This window comes from Pelodiscus sinensis, chromosome 30, assembly GCF_052426305.1.
Source record: "Pelodiscus sinensis isolate ZL-2025 chromosome 30, ASM5242630v1, whole genome shotgun sequence".
NCBI lineage: Eukaryota > Metazoa > Chordata > Testudines > Trionychidae > Pelodiscus > Pelodiscus sinensis.
Window position 1 is genome coordinate 14,860,797 of NC_143081.1, and position 23,409 is coordinate 14,884,205.

The 23,409-nt window shown below is 48.7% G+C and overlaps 1 protein-coding gene and 1 pseudogene across 1 annotated transcript; one reads left to right on the plus strand and one right to left on the minus strand.

The window, feature by feature from the left end:
* Window positions 1-6,194: 6,194 nt before the first annotated feature.
* Window positions 6,195-7,130, minus strand: LOC102451849 (olfactory receptor 14A16-like). The gene has a single exon (XM_006132677.3). The coding sequence runs from the start codon at window positions 7,128-7,130 to the stop codon at window positions 6,195-6,197; it is 936 nt and encodes a 311-aa protein (XP_006132739.2).
* Window positions 7,131-18,249: 11,119 nt separating this feature from the next.
* Window positions 18,250-19,178, plus strand: LOC149521269 (olfactory receptor 6B1-like; annotated as a pseudogene).
* The last annotated feature ends 4,231 nt before the right edge of the window (window positions 19,179-23,409 follow it).

A 23,409-nucleotide genomic window follows, 5' to 3' on the forward strand; every position in this document is an offset into this window, starting at 1 on the left:
CCATGACTTTATCTAGTTCTTTTTTGAACTCTGTTGAAGTCCTGACCTTCACAACCTCCTGTGGCAAGGGGTTCCATAGGCTGACTGTGTGCTGGGTTGGGTTGGGTTGGTTTGGCTGTGTTGGGTTGGTTTGGGTTGAGTTGAGTTGAATTTAGTTGGGTTGGGCTGGGTTGAGTTGAGTTGTTGGGAGGGGCTTCTTGGGAAGCTGCTGTAGGGCAAAAGAGCTGAATCAAAGATGGTCTCAATACTTCTGATTGATCTCACACTTTTATTTTACCATCACCTATCCCCCAGAAGCAGGTAGCCAATGCCTTATCTTGGAAGAGGACACATAGCCACACCTACATCAAGCTGACACATCTTCAAGCCCTATCATTCCTGGGCCATGCTATTCTCCAATATCTGCCATCATTTATCTATTCAGTGAAGAAGTAAGATATTCACAGCACCTTAACACCTCTCAAAGACCAGTTTTAACCTAGGTGTTTATTACATTGAATTTCATATTCAAGGCTCCTTTGATTATCAAGCATACAATTGTATTTATAGAAGAATTTTAATAGGCAATACAGCTAGCAGGAATATCTGGGGATTTGAACCCAGGTCTACAAAGTGCTAAGCACCTGCATCCCCACAGGGCTGCCTTTATATCTAGTAGTCACCCTTCTCTCCAATCTGTGGTGGTTGAAACTCAAAGGAAGTCCTGCCCACTGAAGGAATTTGACTGACTCTGGATTTAGGAGTCCCTGATTGGCTCATTGACACCATATAAACTCATGGGCTGTAACAGGAAGTGGTCAGAGCCTGGCTGATGGAGGGGTGGGTTCAGTGATGATTGTGACCTTGGGAAGGCAGGGTGGAGGCAGAGATACTGGCTGGCTATGCCAGGCCTGCAGAGGCAGAGAGAAGAGAGAACCTGGCTTGGCAATGGGTCTGGGGAAAGCATTTTGTAAGCATGGATACAAGCCAGGCACAAGAAAAGGACAGGCTCCCTGCAGCCCGATGAAAGACCAGCAAATAGGGGGCAGGAGAAGGGAATGAGGGGGAAATAACCAATAATAACAACCGTAGACAAGGACTTTAAGGAAGTGATTTTCCACTCCCCAGAGAAGGGCAGGATGGATCCCAAAAAAGGGCTGGAGATTGAACAAGAGCTAAGATGTTGTGGCATTCTCAGGGCTGTGAGCTGGGCTGGTGGACATCTGGGTCCCCTCAGTTCTCTCACCTAAGTTGTCTCTTACGTGGCCTGGCTGTGGCCTCCTCCCTTGGCATTTGCCCAACAGCTCTGCACTCAAGTGCTTCTGATCCCAGCCCTGCTGTTGGGTCGCAGATAGTTCCAAGATCAGAGCTATGATAAAGCCTTCAAAGGTTACGACTGGTGCCAGGTTGTTGGTCACTATGAGGGCAGTGGAGGGAGTTGATTTGTAGGACGACAAGCACAAATTCAAGGCAACAAGCACAAATTCAAGGGTGGCAAATCTCCCAGGTGTACGTCCCCATCTGTTCCACACCCGTAGTCAGGACATGTATTGGCCAAACATGAGTTTTGATTAGAAAGGGGAGATTTATAGGCTACACAGTATCTAGGATTCACTCCACACCCAGTTTAATGCCCATGATGGGACTGTGGGGATGGTCACCTCACTTCCTGGACTTTCCATTTAGATCGGGGGAGGGGGGGGAGAGGGTGAATCTGTGGGCTGCAGAGCCACAGAAAAATCGTTGGAGGCCTCACAAAAATGAAAACAAAACAAAACAAACCAACCATGATTCTGGAACTCGAGAAGCCATTCTCCCTCTTTACTCTGTGCAGATTAGGAGTGTTGTCTGCTCTTCAAAGTATGGAGGATCTGCATGACTAGCTTCTGTGATCCAAGCTGGGATTTTCCCCAGACACCTCATTCAAACACACTGGTTAAGACAAAGCCTTATTATTAACTACAGAAAGATACAAAGTGATGCTAGGGGATAGCAAACAGGTCAAAGGAGATTATCTAGCAAATAATAAAAATGAAAAGTAAGTCTAAAGTACTAGGAGGATAGGATCTGACTCAGCAGTTTCTCATCCTGATTCATGATATAATCAGTCCACCAACTTTCCATGCACAGCCTACAATGGTTTGTACCTGTGACCAGCACTTCTCTCAGTCAAGGTTTTGTTCCTCAGGTCTTTCCAGGAGCTTGTGTGGGGAGTGAGGCCAAGAGGTGATGTCAAACCCACCTTAGATAGCTCCCCCGCTCCCCCCCACACTTTTGACATTAAAGATTTGTTCCAATTCAAACTCCCAGTCCAGTTTGTGGGTAAAGACAGGTATCAAAATGGAGCTCCGTGTCATGTGTATGAGGGCATGGATTGCACTCTAAGCAAGTTTGCAGATGACACTTAGCTAGGGGGAGAGGTAGTTACCCTGTAGGGCAGGGAGAGGGTCCAGACTGACCTAGATAGATTAGAGGATTGTGCCAAAAGAAATCTGATGAGGTTCAGCAAGGATAAGTGTAGACAGAAGAATCCCAAGCATTCTTACAGGCTGGGGACCAGCTGGTTAATTAGCAGTTTTGGAGTGGATGACAAGCTGGAAATGAGTGAACAGGGTACCCCTGTAGCTAAGATAGCTAATGGCATATTAGGTTGCATTAGGAGGAACATTGCCAGCAGATCTAGAGAAGTGATTATTCCCCTTTATTGGGCTCTTGTGAGGCCAGCCCTGGAGTATTGTATCCAGTTCTGGACACCCACAACAGAAGGATGTAGATGCTTTGGAAAGGATCCAGCAGAGGGCAACCAAAATGATCGGGGGGCTGGAGCACATGACCTACGAGCAGGGACTGAGGGATTTGGGTTTGTTTAGTTTGTAGAGGAGAAGAGTGAGGGGGGATTTGAGAGCAGCCTTCAACTTCCTGAAGGGAGGTTCTAAAGCGGCTGGAGAGAGGCTGTTCTCTGTGGCGACAGATGAGAGAACAAGGAGCAATGGGCTCAAGTTTAGTGGGAGAGATCTAGGTTGGCTGTTAGGAAAAACGTTTTCACTAGGAGGGTGGGGAAGCACTGGAATGGGTTCCCTAAGGAGGGGTTGAAATCTCCATCCCTAGAGGTTTTTAAGTCTCAGCTTCACAAAGCCCTGGCTGGGTTGATTTAGTTGGGATTAGTCCTGTCTTGGGCAGAGGGCTGGACTTGATGACCTCCTGAGGTCTCTTCCAGCCCTGGGGTTCTATGAATTCTATGTGCTATGGTCACATCTCCTTGCATGCTTTGCTGCATCATAGCATGCCTCCTCATAGACTGCCTGAAACATGATCTAGATGGCGCTTGGTCCTGCTGTGAGGGCAGGGGACTGGACTCGATGACCTCTCGAGGTCCCTTCCAGTTCTAGAATTCTATGATTTATGGGAAGGGTCACCTCTTCCAGAAGTCAGGAGCTAGCATGATAGCTGATGGCTTTTTTCACTTTCAAAATTAAGTCCCTTTGTGTCGGTTAGTGAATTTGAGAAGGATCCTTACCAAATTCCCCTTGGGTTCCCCAGGGACAAGTAGGGCAGCCAATTTACATAGCTACAAAATCCTCAAACTTGAAGGAGCAGAGACGTTAAGATTGATTTAGCTCTAAGGCAGGTCTCAACTGGAGTCTCTCTACTATCTCATCATTCAGCAGTCCAGGGATGAGGATCTAGGTGGGACACTCCATTTTCCTTCCCTAGCACAGTCGGTTCCTTCATATTCCTTGTAAATAGAACATCATATCCCAGAAGAGCCGTCAAGGGTCCATCGCTTTGTTGGTAACATGCTCTGAGAATCGTGCTCCATGTGAAACTAGGGGAATTCTCCCGGCAAGTCCACTGCTACCAATGTGGAAAAAATGATGGGTTCTAAAAATTGGGGATAACTGATTTTTAGAGACCTCCCATGTCTGTGACTCTATAAGGGCATGACATGGAACCCAATGGATCTAATGGAAACAGGTCCTTGGACTTGAATGCACTTTGGTTTATGCCCTATTTCAGCCCATGTGATCTCTCCTCTCCTCTCCTCTCCTCTCCTCTCCTCTCCTCTCCTCTCCTCTCCTCTCCTCTCCTCTCCTCTCAATTTGATTTTGGAATCATTCAAATAAGAATTTCTTCCTAGCTTTTCTCAGGGATTCCTTCATCTCTTTGTTTCTCAGGCTATAGATGAGGGGATTGGCCAGCGGGGTCAGGACTGTGTAGGCAACAGAGAGAACTTTTTTCATGTCCCCCAGTTGGTCACTGGCTGGGAACATGTAGACAATGAGCAGCATTTTGCAGTAGATGCTCACCACGATGAGGTGGGAGGCTGTGACGTAGTGGGGGTACTTGCTGGGCTGTGGTGACCCCTGCTGTCTGGAGCAAGACCCAGCAGGGAAAACCTCACTATGCAAAGGTGATGCCAAACTTGTTGAACCAGACACCCCCCATGGAGAGGAACAAAGGAAGGGGGAATGCTGCCCTGGCTGGGGGGGCAGGGCTGGAAGAGGGTTAGTTAGTTGCTGTCTGGGAGCATGGAGGAGACAGCCTAGGGAAAGGGGCTGGAGTTTAGGGGCCCAGTCTCCCCCATCTCAAGGGGGCCTGAGGCATCCTAGCCCAGCTCTGTGACCAGATTCCATCTGTGCTGTATCCTGGAGAGGCAATAAACTTCCTCTATTCCACTGGCTGGTGCAGTCTGTTTGTGCCATTTCGGGGTGCAGGAGACGGGGGACCCCCAACGCGCCATCACAGAGGCATAGGTGGAAAAGGGCTTTTGCTGCCCGCTGGTGGAAGGGATCCTCAGGATGGTGGTGATGATGAAGACATAGGACATCACGGTGAGCAGGAACAAGACCAGCAAGACAATTAAGATGAATGCGAAAGCCAGAGTTTCCATCATCTGAGGGTCATTGCAGGAGGTACGTATCAGAGGAACAAGATCACAAAAGAAATGGTCAATAGAGTTGGGGCCACAGGAAGTTAACTGGGATACCGACAAAGTTCTTATGCCACTAACTAGGAAGCCACCTAGTCATGACCCACCTGCCAGCCGCAGCCAGGCCCTGCCCCTTATGAGGACCACGTAATGTAGTGGGTGGCATATTTCTAGGTACTGGTCATAAGACATAACTGATAAAGATAACACACTGGAAACAGACTGGCACAGTGAAATCCATAGACTTAAAAAGGAAAAAGGATTATAAAAGCAGGGTGCTTTGCTATGGAACTTTAGGTTCATCTTGACACCAACTCCAGGAGAGCATCGGATCGCGACTGACAGAGCCCGGCTCCCCCTCTGTGATCGATCTGGCTGATCACTAAGTTGATCCAGACTCTGGAGGCATGTAGATTAGACAGATCGGCAGAGGGAAATGAAGCCGCGATTAAAAAATCGCAGCTTCATTTAAATTTAAATGGCTGCCCTGCTCTGCCGATCAGCTGTTTGTCGGCAGATCGGGGCAGTCTGGACATGACGCGCCGACAAAGAAGCCTTTCTTGATCGGCACAGGTATGCCTCGTGAAACCAGGTTTACCTGTGCCGATCAAGAAAGGCTTCTTTGTTGACACGGCGCGTCCAGACTGCCCCGATCTACCGACAAACAGCTGATCGGCAGAGCGGGGCAGCCATTTAAATTTAAATGAAGCCGCGATTATTTTAATCACGGCTTCATTTCCCTCTGCCGATCTGTCTAATCTACATGCCTCCGTCGATGGAGGCATGTAGTTTAGACGTACCCTGTGTGTATGGTGTTTGTGTTTGTGAGGGACAGAAATGCATATGCTACTGTTGTATTCTCTATAAATGTGGCATACTGCCTTTGTTTAAGTATAACAGTCGGGTAGGATGGAGTTTATCACAGTATCAATATATAAAATGAGACAGAGATGCACAGAAAGATTTAAGAATACCTACATAGATTCTAAATGCAGGACAATGTAGCACTTTAAAGACTAACAAGATGGTTTATTAGATGATGAGCTTTCGTGGGCCAGACCCACTTCCTCAGATCAAATAGTGGAAGAAAGTAGTCACAACCATATATCATATATACATAGATTCTGATTGTATCCTCACTGGCCTGATCCTTCCGTAACTAACTAGGATTTCATTCAAGGCAGTTAATCTGGATTTACCTCCATCATGAACCTATTGCACCGTGTCCTGGTCCTCCGCTGATAACGCCAAATGAAATCATGGCCCAGGGCGGATGAAGGACATTTTAATATTTGGAGACTAACCTCCACCCAAACAGTTTCTTCAATGCAGCTTTGAGCTCCCTGTTCCTCAGGCTGTAGAGGATCGGATTCATGACTGGAGGCATCACGGCATAGAGAACGCCCACTGCCAGATCCAGGCCTGACGGAGCGCTGGAGGTGGGTTTCAGGTAGGCGAAGAAGCCCGTGCTCAGGAACAAGGAGACTACGGTGAGGTGGGGGAGGCAGGTGGAGAAGGCTTTGTGCCGGCCCTGCTCCGAGGGGATTCTCAGCACCGCTCTGAAGATCTGAACATAAGACACAATGATCAAAACAAAGCAAGTAAAAGCCAAAACCGCACCAAAGGCCGTAACCCCAACTTCACTGCGGTAGGAGTCGGAGCAGGCCAGCTTGAGGAGCTGTGGGATTTCACAGAAGAACTGGTTGATGGCGTTGGCCCGGCAGAAGGATAATCTGAAGGTGTTCCCAGTGTGCAGGGCAGCGTAGATAATACCAGCGAGCCAGGCACCAGTGGCCATGAAGACACAAACTCTCCTGTTCATCACTCTCTCGTAGTGCAGAGGGTGGCAGATGGCCACGTATCGGTCGTAGGCCATGATGGTGAGCAAGTGAAGATCAGTTGAAGTGAAAATGAAAAAAAGAAAGACTTGGGCAACACAGGCAGAGTAAGAAATCACCCTGGTGTCCAGGAGGGAGTTAGCCATGGATTTGGGGACGGTTACGGAAATGGAGCTGAGGTCTAGGATGGACAGGTTCCCCAGGAAGAAGTACATGGGGGTGTGCAGATGGTGGTTGACAGCGACAGCTGAGATGATGAGAAGATTCCCAATCAGGCCTACCAGGTAAATCGCCAGAAACACCACAAAGTGCAGAATCTGCAGCTCCCGTACGTCGGAGAACCCCAGGAGCAGGAACTCGGTCACGGTGCTTCCGTTGGACATTGTCTTCCTCGGCACGTGGTGCGATGGCTGCGGAGAAAAGGACACAGAGAGATCTTGAAGTCGTCATAGATCGTTCCCTGAAAACATGCTCACCGTGTGCAGCAGCTGTTGGAAAAACCAAAGAGAACGGTAGGAATCATTACGAAAGGGGCAGAGAACAAGACAGAGAATATCGTATTGCCTCTGCATAAAGCCATGGGACGCCCACATCTCGAATCCTGCCTACAGACGTGGTCTCCTTATCTCAAAAAAAGATCTCTTGGCATTGGCAAAGGTTCAGAAAATTGCAAGAAAGATGATGAGAAGGTTTGGAAGGAGTCCCATGGGAAGAAAGACGGAGATATTTCAGTTTAGAATAGAGGAGACTAAGGTGGCGTCTGATAGAGGTCGATAAAATCATGACTGGGGTGGTAAAAGTGAAGAAGAAAAAGTTATTGACTTATTCTCATAAGCTCAAAACTAGGAGGTCACCCAATGACATGAAGAGACAGCAGGTTTAAAAGAAACCAAAGGACGTTTTTCTTCACACAACAGACCGTCAACCTGTGGAACTCCCTGCCAGAGGGTATTGTGAAGACCAGGACTTTAACAATGTTCTAGAAAGAACTAGATAAATTCATGGAGGTTAGGTCCATCTGTGGCTATTAGCCAGGATGGGCAAGAAGCGTATCCCTGTCCTTTGTGTGTCAGGGGTTGGGAATGCGTGAGAGGGAAGAGGTCGCTGGATGATTCCCTGTTCTGTTCATTCCCTCTGGGGCACTTGGCATTGGCCACTGTGGGCAGATCTGGGCTGGATGGACCTTTGGTCTGACCCAGTCTGGCCGTTCTGCTCTTCTATCTTTATATTCAGTTAAAATATGAACTCTGTCTCTCTCTTAGGTTACAACGATCACATCCGCCCATGATGCCTCCCCATTACGAGTATTTCGAGAGATAAGCTGGGCGAGGTGAGACCTTTTCCCGGACAAATTGACTGAAGCTGATTAAGTGCTAATAAAACCCGATTCTGCACAGGGTTCGTTCTACGCATAATTCTCTTCTCTCCCCTCCAGCAATGGCAACAATTAAACAAAAACTTTTCTGCTGGCTCCCAGGGTGGACCCCTTTGATTTCATGGGTCCGGGGACAGCTCCTGCCTGGAGCCTGCCTTGGAATTTTCAGCAGGGTTCGACTTCAGATGGTCGATATTGGTGCCTGTCAATGTCAGCGGACAGGCTGAAATGAACAACAAATCATCCATGGGTTGGGCAGCCTCCTGCCCCACTTGTGCATGTGGGGACATGGTCGCCAGCCCCACGGCGGAGCAGGGTGCTCTCTGCCCCCAGCCATCATGGGGGTGGGCGAGCGGGACCGTGACTTCCAGCGTGGCCGTGGGGATGGAGACATCTGCATAGGTGTAAGGTGCCAGGGAGGTTGCCCAGAGCGGAGACCTGAAATCTGGGCTGCAAGGAGGAGGGGGAGTGCCCGGCTGTGGGGCAGTCCTCCCCTCTGTTCAATGGCTTCTGTGCATGGATGGAGCCCTGCACTTGTGGGTTGGCCTCCCCTGTGGCCAGGGGCTTCTCATCCTCCTCTCCGTCTCTGTCGTCACTGTGCATCTCCGCTGGATTCTCAGAGCAGCTTGCACCCTGCCCCTTGCACCCCCAGTTCTTGGACCCCCTGGACCTCACAGGGGTCCCAGTGTTCACTGCTGGGAGCCCCTGTTGGGAACCCCCCTGTCACCTCTGTCCTCAGCCTGGTCCCAACCCTGCTACTCCCTCTCCTTGCTGAATTTCCCGCCGTCGTAATAATGCAAAGAGTTAAAAACTAGGAAAAGCTTCAACATGAATAATAATCACTGGCATTGGGTGAACCCCATCCCCTGTTCTGCCAGTGCCTGCTCCCCACCGCTGAGCCCAGCAACAAATATCAGCTCCGCTGTCCTCAACTCCTCTCACGAACCTTCTCGTGCCCCCAGCTAGGTCACCGTTGGTGAGAAACACAGCCGGGATGCTGGGAGAGGAAGCAAGGGGGCTGGAGGTGATGAACTTCTGAGGGCTTTTCCAACCCTGTGCTTCTATGAAGGCTCCTCCAGCCGTTAGAAACTCGCCTTGGACTTTGGAGATGTTGGTTCATTTCCCACCTTTGTCACCAACTCCGTGTGATGTTCAGGCTGGATTATCCATGTGTGTGATGCCTGTGCTTCCTACATAAGAACATAACATAAGAACGGCCGTAATGCATCAGACCAAAGGTCCATCTAGCCCAGTGTCCTGTCTGCCGACAGTGGCCAGCACCAGGTGCCCCAGAGAGGGTGGACCAAAGACAATGATCAAGCAATTTATCTCCTGCCATCCATCTCCAGCCTCTGACAAACAGAGGCCAGGGACACCATTTCTGTCCCCTGGCTAATAGCCTTTTATGGACCTAACCTCCGTGAAATTATCTAGCTTCTCTTTAAACTCTGTTATAGTTCTAGCCTTCACAGCCTCCTCTGGCAAGGAGTTCCACAGGTTGACTACGCGCTGTGTGAAGAAGAACTTTCTTTTATTAGTTTTAAACCTGCTGCCCATTCATTTCATTTGGTGTCCTCTAGTTCTTCTATTATGGGAACTAATAAATAACTTTTCTTTATCGGCCCTCTCCGCACCACTCATGATTTTATAGACCTCTATCATATCCCCCCTCAGTCTCCTCTTTTCTAAACTGAAAAGTCCCAGTCGCTTTAACCTCTCCTCATATGGGACCTGTTCCAAACCCCTAATCATTTCAGTTGCCCTTTTCTGAACCCTTTCCAAGGCCAAAATATCTTTTTTGAGGTGAGGAGACCACATCTGTACACAGTATTCCAGATGTGGGTGTACTATAGTTTTATACAGGGGCAGTAAGTTATTCTGGGTCTTATTTTCTAACCCTTTCTTAATAATTCCTAGCATCCTATTTGCCTTTTTGACCGCTGCTGCACACTGCGTGGAAGTTTTCAGAGAAGGGTCGTCTGGCCATTTATAGATATCAAGCCTCACTAGGAGTGATTGTATAGTTCGGTGCCCAATATACGTCTCTAAGTCCATCCCGCTGTGTGTCAGGGCCCCGTCTGGGGAGCAGGGATAACACCACCTCCCAGCCAGTGGGAAGACACGGACTGTCAGGGCGGTGAAGTGGTCATCTCGTGCGCTGGTAGGGAGGTAGGTTCAGAGCTAGGATAGAAGTGATATTTTCCCCCAATTCGTTTTGTTTCGGCTGGGAGTTTGAGAGACAAACCTGCCCTTGGTTTCCCATGGTGTTAATTCCTGGACAAACTTACGTTGCATCAAAAAGAATGAGTTTCTGGGAACAAACAGAGGGAAGGTTATTTTACCTCTGAGGTGGGTCTGTCACAAGCTTGGGTCTCTGATGTCTTCTCCTCACGAAGATTTTGGGACCAGGATCTGGGTCGATCAGTCCAGTTCCTCACCCCCCGCATTCACCTGCCTCGGTGTTCCCAGGACACAGAACATCACAAGGTAGAACAGCAAATGCGTCTCTGTCCCCATGTCTGGTTAGATGCCCCCGGACACTGCCAAACGGGGAGACTCTTTTCTGGATCATTATATATCCTTCCACAGGAAGGGGTAGTCTCTTGACGCATGTCTGCATGGAGAACCTAACGAGCAAGGAAACGTTAGTGTTTGATTCATTCTTAAACAACGCCGGTAGTACCAAACTTCCCGTCTCCAAGAGACAGTCCCTCCCTCCAGGAATAAATGTTACGGCTGAGATTTCCAAGGCTGCCTAAGTGATTTAGACACCAGGATCTCTTCCAGCTCCCTTAGACAACTGTGAAAGTGTCATCACAGTTAAAGTTGGGGTTAAGCACGTACAGCTTGAGCAGTTGCTTGGGATTCCGACCAGCTCTACTACTTTTTCTAAACAAACTTCCTGTTGCCCTCTCTAGCAAGCACATGCAAGTCCCCCTCCGATGACCCTGGCTAATCAGCTCAGGTAACGTTTTAGTGATTTAGGTGCCTCGGCCTCACTTTCCAAAATCTCCTCGTTCCTGAGACTTGGCAGCCTGTGTCTGGTGCCAGGTCTAAAGGCCTTTGGCTCCGACACCATTCTGATGTGTAAGTGCAGGGTTGTGACAGGACCAGAATTTCCCGGTGGGTTCCAGCAGTGGGGAGCCCTGTGGAGCCGGCAGGGCAGTGGTCTGTCCTCAGGGAGCTGATGAGGGTGTTCCCCACGCATGGAAGTGGGTCTGCCCAGCAGGGTTTGGTGCGAGGGCAGCTGTGACTGCCCGGGGGGATCAGCGGGGCAGGAAGCTGGTTGGGAGGCTCGCCGGCCAGGCCAGAACTGGAGAGGCCATTGGCAGGGGGCCAGAAATGACCATCCCTGATCCAGGAAAATCCTTCCTCCATGACTGGTGAGGTCCGGAGGATGCTGGACCAGGGAGGTCCAACCAGTATTAGCATGTTTGTTACCCAACACAAGAACACGGGCCACTCTCTGTGGAGGAGAGTGTCACACATGGGCCAATTTAGAACTCCATGGGTGTACAGTGATTACACATCTGCCCTGGGTGTGCACCGAACTCCATTCTACATCTTGCTGCTTCAGCATAAAGGAAATGTCTGTTGCAACTTTTACAGAAGCGTGCCTGTTATAAGCAGGAAGGCTGACCAGTATCTGGTGACTAACGGGTTAACTATGTCTCCTGTAGCTAGCCAGGTATCGGGTGGTCAGCCAATAACAATGCAGGTGGGAATTTCAGACTGGGAAAGGGGTTTTTCTCTCTGTTTATTTGTTTGAGATTTAGAGAGGTTTCTTCCGAGACTGAAGGAGATGGAAAGCCTGTCTGTCCCCAAGAACAGACTTCTTACAATGTTTAAGTAGGGCAAACCGTAAGGTTTTATTGGTTTCCTGTCATAAGACATCACCGATAAGAGAGGGCTCTCCAAAAATATTCCTGCTTAGGACCCTTTGGGGGCTAAGACCATTTCTGCTCCTTTTTCTAAACAAACTTTTTGTTGCCTTCTGTAGCAAGCACAACATGGTGGCCAGTCCTTCTCTGATGACCCTTGTTAATCAGCTCAGAAACATTCTGGTGATTTTAGGTGCCTTGGCCTTATTTTCCAAAGTGTCCCTGGTGGGCCAACAGAAATCTGATGAGGTTTAACAAGGGCAAGTGTAGAGTCTTGCATTGGGGCGGAAGAATCCCAAACACTGATACAGGCTGGGGCACTTCTTCAGAAAAGGACCTGGGGATGACAGTGGATGTGAAGTTGGAGATGAGTCAACAGGGTGCCCTTGTAGCCAAGAAGAAGCTCATGGGGGTGTCATGAGGCTGGTCAGCTACCACTAGTGCCACAATGAGGATATTGCTGGTCACGGTTCTGTCAAGGGCACTGTGGACTCATCCCACCTTCTCATCCATTGTAACCTCAGCTCCATTTCTGCTGAACTGCTGCTTAGCCAGTCGGTCCCCAGCCTGTACCAATGCCTGGGATTCTTCCCTCCCAAGGGCAGGACTCTGCACTTGTCCTTGTTGAATCTCATCAGATTTCTTTTGATCAAATCCTCTAATCTGTCCAGGTCACTCTGGACCCTTCCCTGCCCTCCAGCGTCTCTACCTCTCCCCCAGCTTAGTGTCATCCTCAAACTTGCTGAGGGTACGACCCATCCCCTCATCCAGATCACTCATAAAGTTGTTGAACCCCTGTGATGTCACAGCTGGCTCAGTCACTGAGAACTCCCCAAGGCTAGGCCAGAAACAGGGGAGCTGAAGAGGTGGGTGGCATTTCAGTACACTTGGAAGGATCTTCCAAGGGACCTGGTGCAGTTAATCATCTATCTCCCATTACAAAGGGATTTGGGTGCCAAACTCCCTTAGGTGCCTCTGAGAATCAGAGCCTGGCGACTCAGCAGGCTTCCATCGTAGTATCCTCCATCTCAGGATTTCCATGGGAAAAAGATCCCACAGCAAGCAACATGCACCCGGCAGAGGGGGACCTGCAGGGACACTTTCAACGGTCACCGCTCCTGCAGATCCAGCTGCAGCCTGTCCTGCTGCAATCCTGCTGGTCCACAGCTTGGCTCCCTATGGCGCTAATGCAGGACGGGGCACACATGGCAATCGGTAAGACATGAGGAAAGATGCAACTGTGCAAGGTGAGCCCACTAGAGGACACAGGAATGGGAAAGGGGCAGGCTAGCTCTGAAGGCAGCAGAGGAGTGAGGAGACCCGGCACGGGGAGATGGTCACTAGAGGTGGAGGAGAGCTGGCCTGACATCTGGGTAGTGTGAGCAACCACACAGGGTGGTGCGGTTAAGGACTCATTTTGGTGAAGCCAGCCCAAGGTCCCTTTAACCCCCGAGTTCAGAGCCTACGGCCAAAGAGACATAAGGTGAGGGGGGCCGGCCTAGGAGGCACTAGAATCCATCAGGTTCCACCTGCTAGTCGTGATGGGGTTGGAGAGAAACGGGATGTCCACTTCCTCTGCACAGGGTGCTCTGGAGCTCATAAGAGACCCCCCTATAAGAACCTCATCCAGCTGCAGAAGTGAGGGTGAAATAGCCCTGCCAGGCCACCCTTCCATCTATAGTGCTGCTGGCGGTGGGGCTGTCTTGAGGATGTCTGCAAAGCAGTGGCTGCTGGACGATAGCCCAGGTCAGAGGGCAGCAGGGCAGAGATAAGCGTTCCATGGCCTGGTATTGTCACTCCTATCTGTGTACTGCTGCTGCCGGCAGCACGGCCTGCAGAACTGGGATCCCGGCCAGCAGCTGCTGCTTTCCAGCCACCCAGCTCAGCCAGCAGCAGCGCAGAAGTAAGGATAACAATCTTGCGGCTGCCTTACTATAACCTCACATCCCTCCATTACGCACATTTGGGGCTGGACTTCCATGGTCACAACACTGTGAATTTGCAGCTTTAAATACCGGAATCCATGGCCTTTTGGATTGTTAGAATCCTATGGCTGTAAAAAGTATCAAAACGGACCAGGAATTTGGTAGAGCCCTAACAGACTTGAGAAAAAGGGAAATTACACAAGTCACATTGTGCAAGTCCCACTAGACCTTGTTAGCTACAAAGCTGGGGAGATATAATTAACCAACTGGGAAAGAGGTTGACAGGTAACTGTCTTAGCATAAAGACATAACGTGAATCCAAAGAAGCATTTATACTGCGTAAATCAAAGGGAAGCCCCTTTTCAAAAGGCAGACCAAATGCACGTTCAGGCAATGAAAACACAGAAAATCCAAGGAGAAAACCCAGTTTCTGCTGGAAGAGGAGAGCCAAGAACCTCAGCAGAGGAATCTTAGTCCGGGCAGTTGAACCTGGAAAAAGAAAATCTCAACGCTTTAAGCGGAGTCTGTGCTTTGGTTTCAGGTGAGCAACATTTCCTAGTGGCCAACGACAAACACAGGTTGTGGTAGCCAGGTGACGCTGGTGTGGTCTTTTGACAGAGTTTGTGCTTTGTTAATAATAATAACTGTGTGTTCTGTGTTAATAATAATGTTCACACACAGAGAATGGGAGGTGACAGTCTAGGAAGGAGTCCTGCAGAAAGGGATCTAGGGGTCAGAGTGAACGACAAACTAAATATGAGTCAACAGCGTGACGCTGTTGCAAAAAAAAGCAAAACCTGATTCTGGAGATGAATTATAATAGGAGATAAGGAGACATTCAAACCCTTAATGGTTTAGAAAAATCTCTGTCTTCACCCCTCTTCATTGTCTATTTATTGTCTATTCCCTGATGGTTCGTTGGAGATTTGGATTCTCTTTCAACCTGCCTACAACAGATACAACAAAACTATTTTTTAACTGTTTTATTTTAATTAAGACCTTGTGATCTTCAACTCTCCTCTTATCCCCGTATTTTCATTCTCAAACTTCACCCTCCTTGCATCCCTTTTAATGTTCCTTTCTATCATTGTAACTCAGATTTGATTTGCCAAAAAAGCAACATGACTCTGGGCTGCATTAACAGCAGTATTGTGAGCAAGACACAAGGAGTCATTCTTCCGCTCTACTCTGTACTGATTAGACCTCAGTTGGAGGATTGTGTCCAGCTCTGGGCACCACAGTTCAGGAAAGATGTGGAGAAATTGGAGAGGGTCCAGAGAAGAGCAGCAAAAAGGTCTAGAAAACATGACCCATGAGGGAAGGCTGAAAGAATTGGGCTTCTTTAGATTGGAAAAGAGAAGACTGAGAGGGGACATGATAGTGGTATTCTGTTATCTAAAAAGGTGTTACAAGAAGGAGGGAAAAAAATTGTTCTCCTTGGCCTCTGAGGACAGGACAAGAAGCAATGGGCTTAAACGGCAGCAAGGGAGGTTTAGGTTGGACATGAGGAAAACTTCCAGTGTCTGGGTGGTGAAACACTGGAATAAGTTGTCTAGGGAGGTTGTGGAATCTCCTTCACTGGACCCACCCTCCAACGAGCTGTATTTTATCACGGCAACAAATTGAACATCCGGACACAGGTCCCTGTGCAGGTCACCATCCCCACCGGAGCAACTACAGGTGAGTTGACCCAACTTGACAATTTTTGGCATAAGCTGATACATTGCGAGGGGGTGAAAACTAGTCCATTTCCGATGGAACCCTTGCAAACGGTTAGAGGCATTTACATTCATTCCCACGGACGGTGCATAAGGGCAATCAAACGCACTGAAAAATCTGGGTCTATGATCACAATTCTGGCCATGAAGTGCCTTTCTGATGCTCCGTCATGACAGCTAAGGGGATGTGATAGTAGAGGAAGACATGGTCTGGTCTGTCCTACCACTATTGAGCTGCCAGAGAAATGCACTGTCGTAGTAGCTATCGCTTTGCTCTGTCTAGGAGTAGTTTATAAGGCGGGAGTAGTTTTTCCTCGCGCAGCCACTCAGCAGAGATTCTAATGCCGCCCAGCTGATTAGCAGAGGACCCACTGCTAGGTTTTTTGTTTCTATGGGTGGTGCACATTCACACATGCCTCAGTGCACATGAAGTTATTCTGCCCGTGGATGGAGAAGATTAGTGGGACCATTGATTGAACCCCCCTGAGACAATGCAACCAGACGTCACCTTTCAGACTGAGAGCAGGGAAGGGGGACATGGGGAAGATGGTGGAAGTGCTGTACCTTGACTTTAGCAAAGCTTTTGAAATGGTCTCCCACAATATTGTTGCCAGCAAGTGAAGGAAGTATGGATTGGATAATAGGACTGCAAGATGAATAGAAAGCTGGCTAGACTGTCAGGGCCAGACTGTCAGGGCCAATCAGTAGTGATCAACGGCTCGCATGGTGGTCGGTTTCAAGTGGGGTTCCCCCAGGATTGGTTGAAGGGTCATTTGAGTTCAACATCTTTATTAATGACCTGGATGAGGGGATGGATTGCACCCTCAGCAAGTTTGCAGATGACACTAAGCTGGGGGGAGAGGTAGATATGTTGGAGGGCAGGGATAGAGTCCAGATTGACTTAGACAGTTTAGAGGATTGGGCCAAAAGAAATCTGATGAGGTTCAACAAGGACAAGGGCAGAGTCCTGCCCTTGGGATGGAAAAATCCCAAACACTGATACAGGCTGGGGACCGACTGGCTAAGCAGCACATTGGCAGAAAAGGCCTCAGGAATTACAGTGGATGAGAAGCTGCAGATGAGTCAACAGGGTGCCCTTGTAGCCAAGAAGGCTAATGGCATATTAGGGGGCATTAGGAGGAGCATTGCCAGCAGATCCAGAGAAGTGATTATTCCCCTTTATTTGGGTCTGGTGACACCACATCTGGAGTATTGCGTCCAATTGCCCCACTACAGAAAAGATGTGGATGCATTGAAGAGGGTTCAGTGGAGGGCAACCAAAATGATTCTGGGTCATGACCTACGAGGAGGGGTTGAGGGATTTGGGTTTGTTCAGTTTGCAGAAGAGAATCATGAGGGGGGATTTGAGAGCAGCCTTTAATGTCCTAGAGGGGGGTTCCAAAAAGGATGGAGAGAGGCTGTTCTCAGTGGGGGTAGATGACAGAACAAGGAGCAATGGGCTCAAGTTGCAGTGGGGGAGGTCTAGTTTGGATATTAGGAAAAACTCTTTCCCTAGGCGGGTGGGGAAGCCCTGGGATGGGTTCCCTAGGGAGGGGGTGGAATCTCCATCCCTAGAAGTTTTTCAGTCCTGGCTTGACCAAGCCCTGGCTGGGATGGTTGAGTTGGGTTGGTCCTGCTTTGGGCAGGGGGTTGGACTCAATGACTCCTGAGGTCTCTTTCAGCCCTGGGATTCTATGATTCAGGGATTCCATGAGAGGAAGGGAAGTGTCATAACCCAGAGTGCTGGCCTGGTGGCTAAGGGATTAACTCTCCCTAGTCAGGTGAGCGGTCAGCCAATAGAGATGCAGGAAGGAATTTCAAACTGAGACAAAGCAATTTTTGGTTTTCCCTCCTTTGTCTCTGAGCCAGTTGACTCTCCAGGTCCTGTGGGGGAACAGAGGACATGTCTCTCTAAGAAAAGACTTCACCATCTGTAATTAGGGAAAAGTCTAGATAAACCCACCAGGTTTTATTGTTTTCTAGTTTGGGAATTTGGATTTAAGGTCTGTGCTGTTAGAAATGGTTTTTTTTCTCTCCCTTCTGTACTAAGTCCTGAGCCCATGGGAATCCCCCAAGAGTTTATTAATTTGTGACTTTTACCATCCAGTCACCGTAATCATGTTTGCAACTGTAATCTTGTTTTGGTAATAAAAGGTTATTTTCTTTTTCTAAGTATCCGATTTTGGTTCATTTTTGTGTCCTGTATGGTCTGTGTATATATCTACCTGCCTGGCAGAAGCAGCCACAACAGGCTCTAGGTTATTTTTCTCTTTTCAGGCTTTTTTGGGAAGAGAGCGTGGGGTGTCCAGGGGTTGGTTTCAAGTCTCCGTCCCTGTTTGTGGGTTCAAAAGCACTTGCTGGTGGCATCAGATTTTTATCCCCAAAATCTTGGTTTCTAGGATTTTTGGGGAAAGTTTTATACCCAACCCTGTAGAGATCAGGTTTTGTGGGCCCCCACTTCTGCATTTATCGGGCCAGAGTGGGCAATCAGCCTTGACAGGGAATTTCTGAATATTTGTAGAATTAACTCACGAGGCGCGATTAACTTTTCACTCTGTGTTCTCATGATGAAATTGCAGGTGTCTTCTTCCTGCAGCCAACGTATGGCAGACACGGCCTGGGAAAATGGAACAGCCATCACACAATTCATCCTGCTGGGATTTGGGGATCTCCTTGACCTGCAAATTCTTCTCTTCCTGCTCTTCCTGCTGATCTACCTGGCAACCATGGCTGGGAACACTGTCATCGTGGCGCTGGTGTTGGCTGATCAGCACCTCCACACCCCCGTGTACTTCTTCCTGGGGAACTTGTCCTGCCTGGAGACCTGCTACACCTCCACTGTCCTGCCCCGGCTTCTGGCCAGTCTTCTGACGGGGGACCGGGCTGTGTCCGTCCGTGGCTGCCTCACACAGCTATTTTTCTGTGGTTCGCTGGCAGCCACAGAATGCTGTCTGCTCGCGGCCATGTCTTACGATCGGTATTTGGCCATTTGTCAGCCTCTGCACTACTCAACTCTTATGACCATCAGGCTTTGCCTCCAGCTGGCTGCTGGGTCCTGGTTCAATGGGTTTTTGGCTTCCACCATGTTTGTTTCATTCGTCTCGCAGTCAGTCTTCTGCGGCCCTGATGAAATTGACCATTTCTACTGCGATCCCACCCCCGTAATGAAACTCGCCTGTGGAGGCATCCCCCTGACGGGACTGCTCCATGTCATCCTGGCCTGTGTGTTCACCCTGCCTCCGTTCCTGCTGACCCTGATGTCCTACGCATGTATCCTCGCCACCATCCTCAGGATCCCATCCGCCACCGGGAGGCAAAAAGCTTTTTCCACCTGCTCCTCCCACCTCATCGTGGTGAGCATTTTCTATGGAACGATAATGATGGCCTACATGCTCCCAAAAGACAATGCACTGAGAGCCATGAACAAAGTGCTCTCCCTGTGCTACACTGTCCTCACGCCTCTGGTGAATCCCCTGATCTACAGCCTAAGAAACAGAGAGGTCAGGGGAGCCCTTTGCAAAGCCCTCGGTAAATGGAACCTTTGCCAAGCCATGCAGAGACCCCTAGAGACACACTGAACAGGAGGTTTTCCAAGCTGTCTGGGCGATGGACATGATAAGTTTCCTTGTTGTAAACCCCCCATTGAAAGTGTCAGTGCTAATGTGGACAAAAAGACAGAGGTGGATCAGTATGCAGTTACGGAGGCTGTATCTAACAGGCTGAGCTGCGTCTATGTCACATGTTTCTTTCCATGGTATTGAGGGAACCACTCACCCAATGGGAGGAGTGTTTGCAGCTTCTTAGCCACATTGGAGAATTGGGCCAAAATAAATCTGATGAGGTTCAACAAGGACAAGGGCAGAGTCCTGCCCTTGGGAGGGAAGAATCCCAAGCATTGGTCCCGACAGGCTGGGGACCGACTGGCTAGGCAAAAATTTGGCAGAAAAGGACGGGGGGTTTTCTCCTCCTCTGGGAGAAGCAGACATCTCTCAGAAATGCAAGTGCCCACATATGGTGGTCAGGCATCTTACAAGGCACATTGAATCATAGAGTGTTACAAGGAGGAGAGAGAAAATTATCCCCCTGAAACTCTTGAGAGTCATCGAGTCCAGTCCCCTGCCCTCATGGCTGGAAGAGACCTCCAGAGTCATCAAGTAAAGCCCCCTACCCAGGTCAGGACCAACCCCAACACAATCACCCCAGCCAGGGGTTGGTCATGCTGGGATGGAGACTCCACCTCTAAGGATGGAGATTCCACCCCATCCCTAGGGCACCCATCCCAGCGCTTCCCCACCCACCTAGGGAAATAATTTTTCCTAATATCCAACCTAGACCTCCCCCGCTGCAACTTGAACCCATTGCTCCTCGTTCTGCCATATGCCCTCACTGAGAACAGCCTCTCTACATCTTCTCTGAAACCCCCTTCCAGAAGCTGAAGGCTGCTCTCAAATCCCTCCTCACTTGTCTCTTCAGAAGACTAAATAAGCCCAAATCCCTCAGCCTCTCTTCATAGGCCATGTGCTCCAGCCCCAGAATCATTTTGGTTGCCCTTCAATGGACCATCTCCAAGGTGTCCACGTCCTTCCTGTAGTGAGGAGGCCCAGAACTGGACACAATACTCCAGATGTGGCTACATCAGAGTCGAATAAAGAGGAATAATCATTTCTCTGGATCTGCTGGTAATGTTCCTCTTAATACAACCTAATATGCCATTAGCCTTCTTGGCTACAAGGGCGCCCTGTTGACTCATCTGCAGCTTCTCATCCACTGCAATCCCCAGGGCCTTTTCTGCCAAATTGCTGTTTAGCCAGTCGGTCCCCAGCCTGTATCAGTGTTTGTGATTCTTCCGTCCCAAGGGCAGGACTCTGCACTTGTCCGTGCTGAACCTCCTCAGATTTCTTTTGGCCAAATCCTATTATCTGTCCAGGTCACTCTGGGCCCTCTTCCTGCCCTCCAGCGTATCTACCTCTCCCCCTAGCTTAGTGTCATCTGCAAACTTACTGAGGGTGCGACCCATCCCCTCAGCCAGGTCACGCATAAAGATGTTGAAGAAAACTGGCCATAGGATTGATCCTTGGGGCACTCCGCTTGAAATCGACTGTCAACCTGACATCGAGCCGTTGATCATTATCTGTTGGGCCTGACAATCTAGCCAGATTTCTCTACACCTTACAGGCTATTTACACAATCCATACTTTCTTCTCTTGCTGGCAACAACATTGATGGAGATCATATCAAGAGGTTTGCTAAAGTCATTTTACAGCACATCCGCCAACTTCCCCATGTCCCCCTATCCTGCTCTCAGTCTGAAGTGTGAAGGCTGGTTGTATTGTCTCAGGGGGGTTCTGTCAATAGTCCCATTAATCTTCTCCATCCAAGGGCAGAATAACTTCATGTGCACTGAGGCATGTGCGAATGTGCACCACCCATAGAAACGAAAAACCTAGCAGTGGGTCCTCTGCTAATTAGCTGGGCGGCATTAGAATCTCTGCTGAGTGGCTGCACGAAGAAAAACTATCCCCCACCCATGTAAACTACTCCTAGACATAGCAAAGCGATAGATACCACAACAGTGCATTTCTCTGGCAGCCAAACAGTGGAAGGACAGGCCAGACCATGTCTTCCTCTACTATCACATCCCCTCAGCTGTCATGACGGAGCACCAGAAGGGCACTTCATGGCCAGAATTGTGCCCTGTTTTAGGAGTCAGAATAAATGAACTGCATGAAGGTCAATCATGGACCGAGATTTTTCAGTGCAGTCGAGTGCCCTTACACAGCGTCCGTGGGAATTAACGTAGATGTCTCTAACCATTCGCAAGGGTTCCATCAGAAATGGACTAATTTTCACCCCCTCGCAATGTATCAGTTTATGCCAAAAATTGCCAAGTTGGGTCAAATCACCCATAGTTGCCCCGTTGCTAAAGTGATCTCTAGAGGGACCTGTGTCCGGATGTTCAATTCATCACCATGATAAAATACAGCTCGTTGGAGGGTGGGTTTGAGGAAGGGACAGAACCGAGTTGAGGGACAAATCTAACCAGAGAGGGGCTGTCTGCACGACATGATGACCATGGGATAACGATACAGCAGCAAGAACAGCTAGGAGAGGGGCAAGAAGATCTTGCTCTTAAATCTCTCCAGTGAAGGAGATTCCACAACCTCCCTAAGTAATTTATTCCAGTTTTTCACCACCCTGACCGATAGGAAGTCCAACCTAAACCTCCCTTGCTGCAGTTTAAGCCCATTGCTTCTTGTCTTGTCCTCAGAGGCCAAGGAGAACAATTTTTCTCCCTCCTTCTTGTGACACCCTTTTAGATACTTGAAAACAGCTCTCATGTCCCCTCTCAGCCTTTTCTTTTCCAAACTAAACAAGCCCAATTCTTTCAGCATTCCCTCATGGGTCATGTTTTCTAGACCTTTTTGCTGCTCTTCTCTGGACCTTCTCCGGTTTCTCCACAACTTTCTTGCAGTGTGGTGCCCAGAACTGAATGCAATACTCCAATACTTCAACTGAGGGCTAATCAGTGCAGAGTAGAGCGGAAGAATGACTTCTCGTGTCTTGCTCACAACACACCTGTTAATGCCGCCCAGAGTCATGTTTGCTTTTTTTGCAAATCAAGTCTGAGTTACAATGATAGAAAGGAACATTAAAAAGGATGCAAGAAGGGTGAAGTATAAGTGTGAAATTACAGGGATGAGAGGGGGTTTGAAGATCACAAGGTCTTAATTAAAATAAATAATTTTAAAAACAGTTTTGTTGTATCTGTTTCAGACAGGTTGAAAGAGAATCCAAATCTCCACTGAACCATCCAGGAATAAGCAATAAATAGACAATGAAGAGGGGTGAAGATAGAGATTTTCAAAACCATCAAGGGTTTGAATGTCTCCTTATCTCCTATTACAATTCATGTCCAGAGCCAGAATGAGGTTTACCTTTGCAACAACTTTGCACTGTTGACTCATATTTAGCTTGCGATCCATTCTGACCCCTAGATCTCTTTCTGCAGGAGTTCTTCCTAGACTGTCACCTTCCATTCTGTATGCGTGTGAACATTATTATTAACACAGAACAAACAGTTATTATTATTAACAAAGCACAAACTCTGTCAAAATACCACACCAGCATCACCTGGCTACCACAGCCTCTGTTTGGTGTTGGCCACCAGGAAATAGTGCTCACTTGTAACCAAAGCACAGACTCCGCTTAGGCTCCATACATACAAGATGGGAAGCGACTGTCTAGGAAGGAGCATGGCGGAAAGGGATCTAGGGGTCATAGTGGACCACAAGTTGAATATGAGTCAGCAGTGTGATGCTGTTGCAAAAAAAGCAAATATGATTCTAGGTTGTATCAACAGGTGTGTTGTAAGCAAAACTCGTGAAGTCATTCTGCCGCTCTACTCTGCACTAGTTAGGCCTCAGCTGGAGTACTGTGTCCAGTTCTGGGCGCCACATTTCAAGAAAGATGTGGAGAAATTGGAAAGGGTACAGAGAAGAGCGACAAGAATGATTAAAGGTTTAGAGAACATGACCTATGAAGCCAGGCTTCATGAACTGGGCTTGTTTAGTTTGGAAAAAAGAAGATTAAGGGGGGACATGAGAGCGGTTTTCAAATATCTAAAAGGGTGTCACAAGGAGGAAGGCGAAAATTTGTTCCTCTTGGTTTCTGAGGACAGGACAAGGAGTAATGGGCTTAAAGTGCAGCAGGGGAGGTTTAGATTGGACATTAGGAAAAAATTCCTAACTGTCAGGGTGGTCAAA

Bases quoted from the DNA above. Each gene is read 5' to 3' on its own strand.
- LOC102451849 (XM_006132677.3), bottom strand. From the start codon at position 7,130: ATGTCCAACGGAAGCACCGTGACCGAGTTCCTGCTCCTGGGGTTCTCC.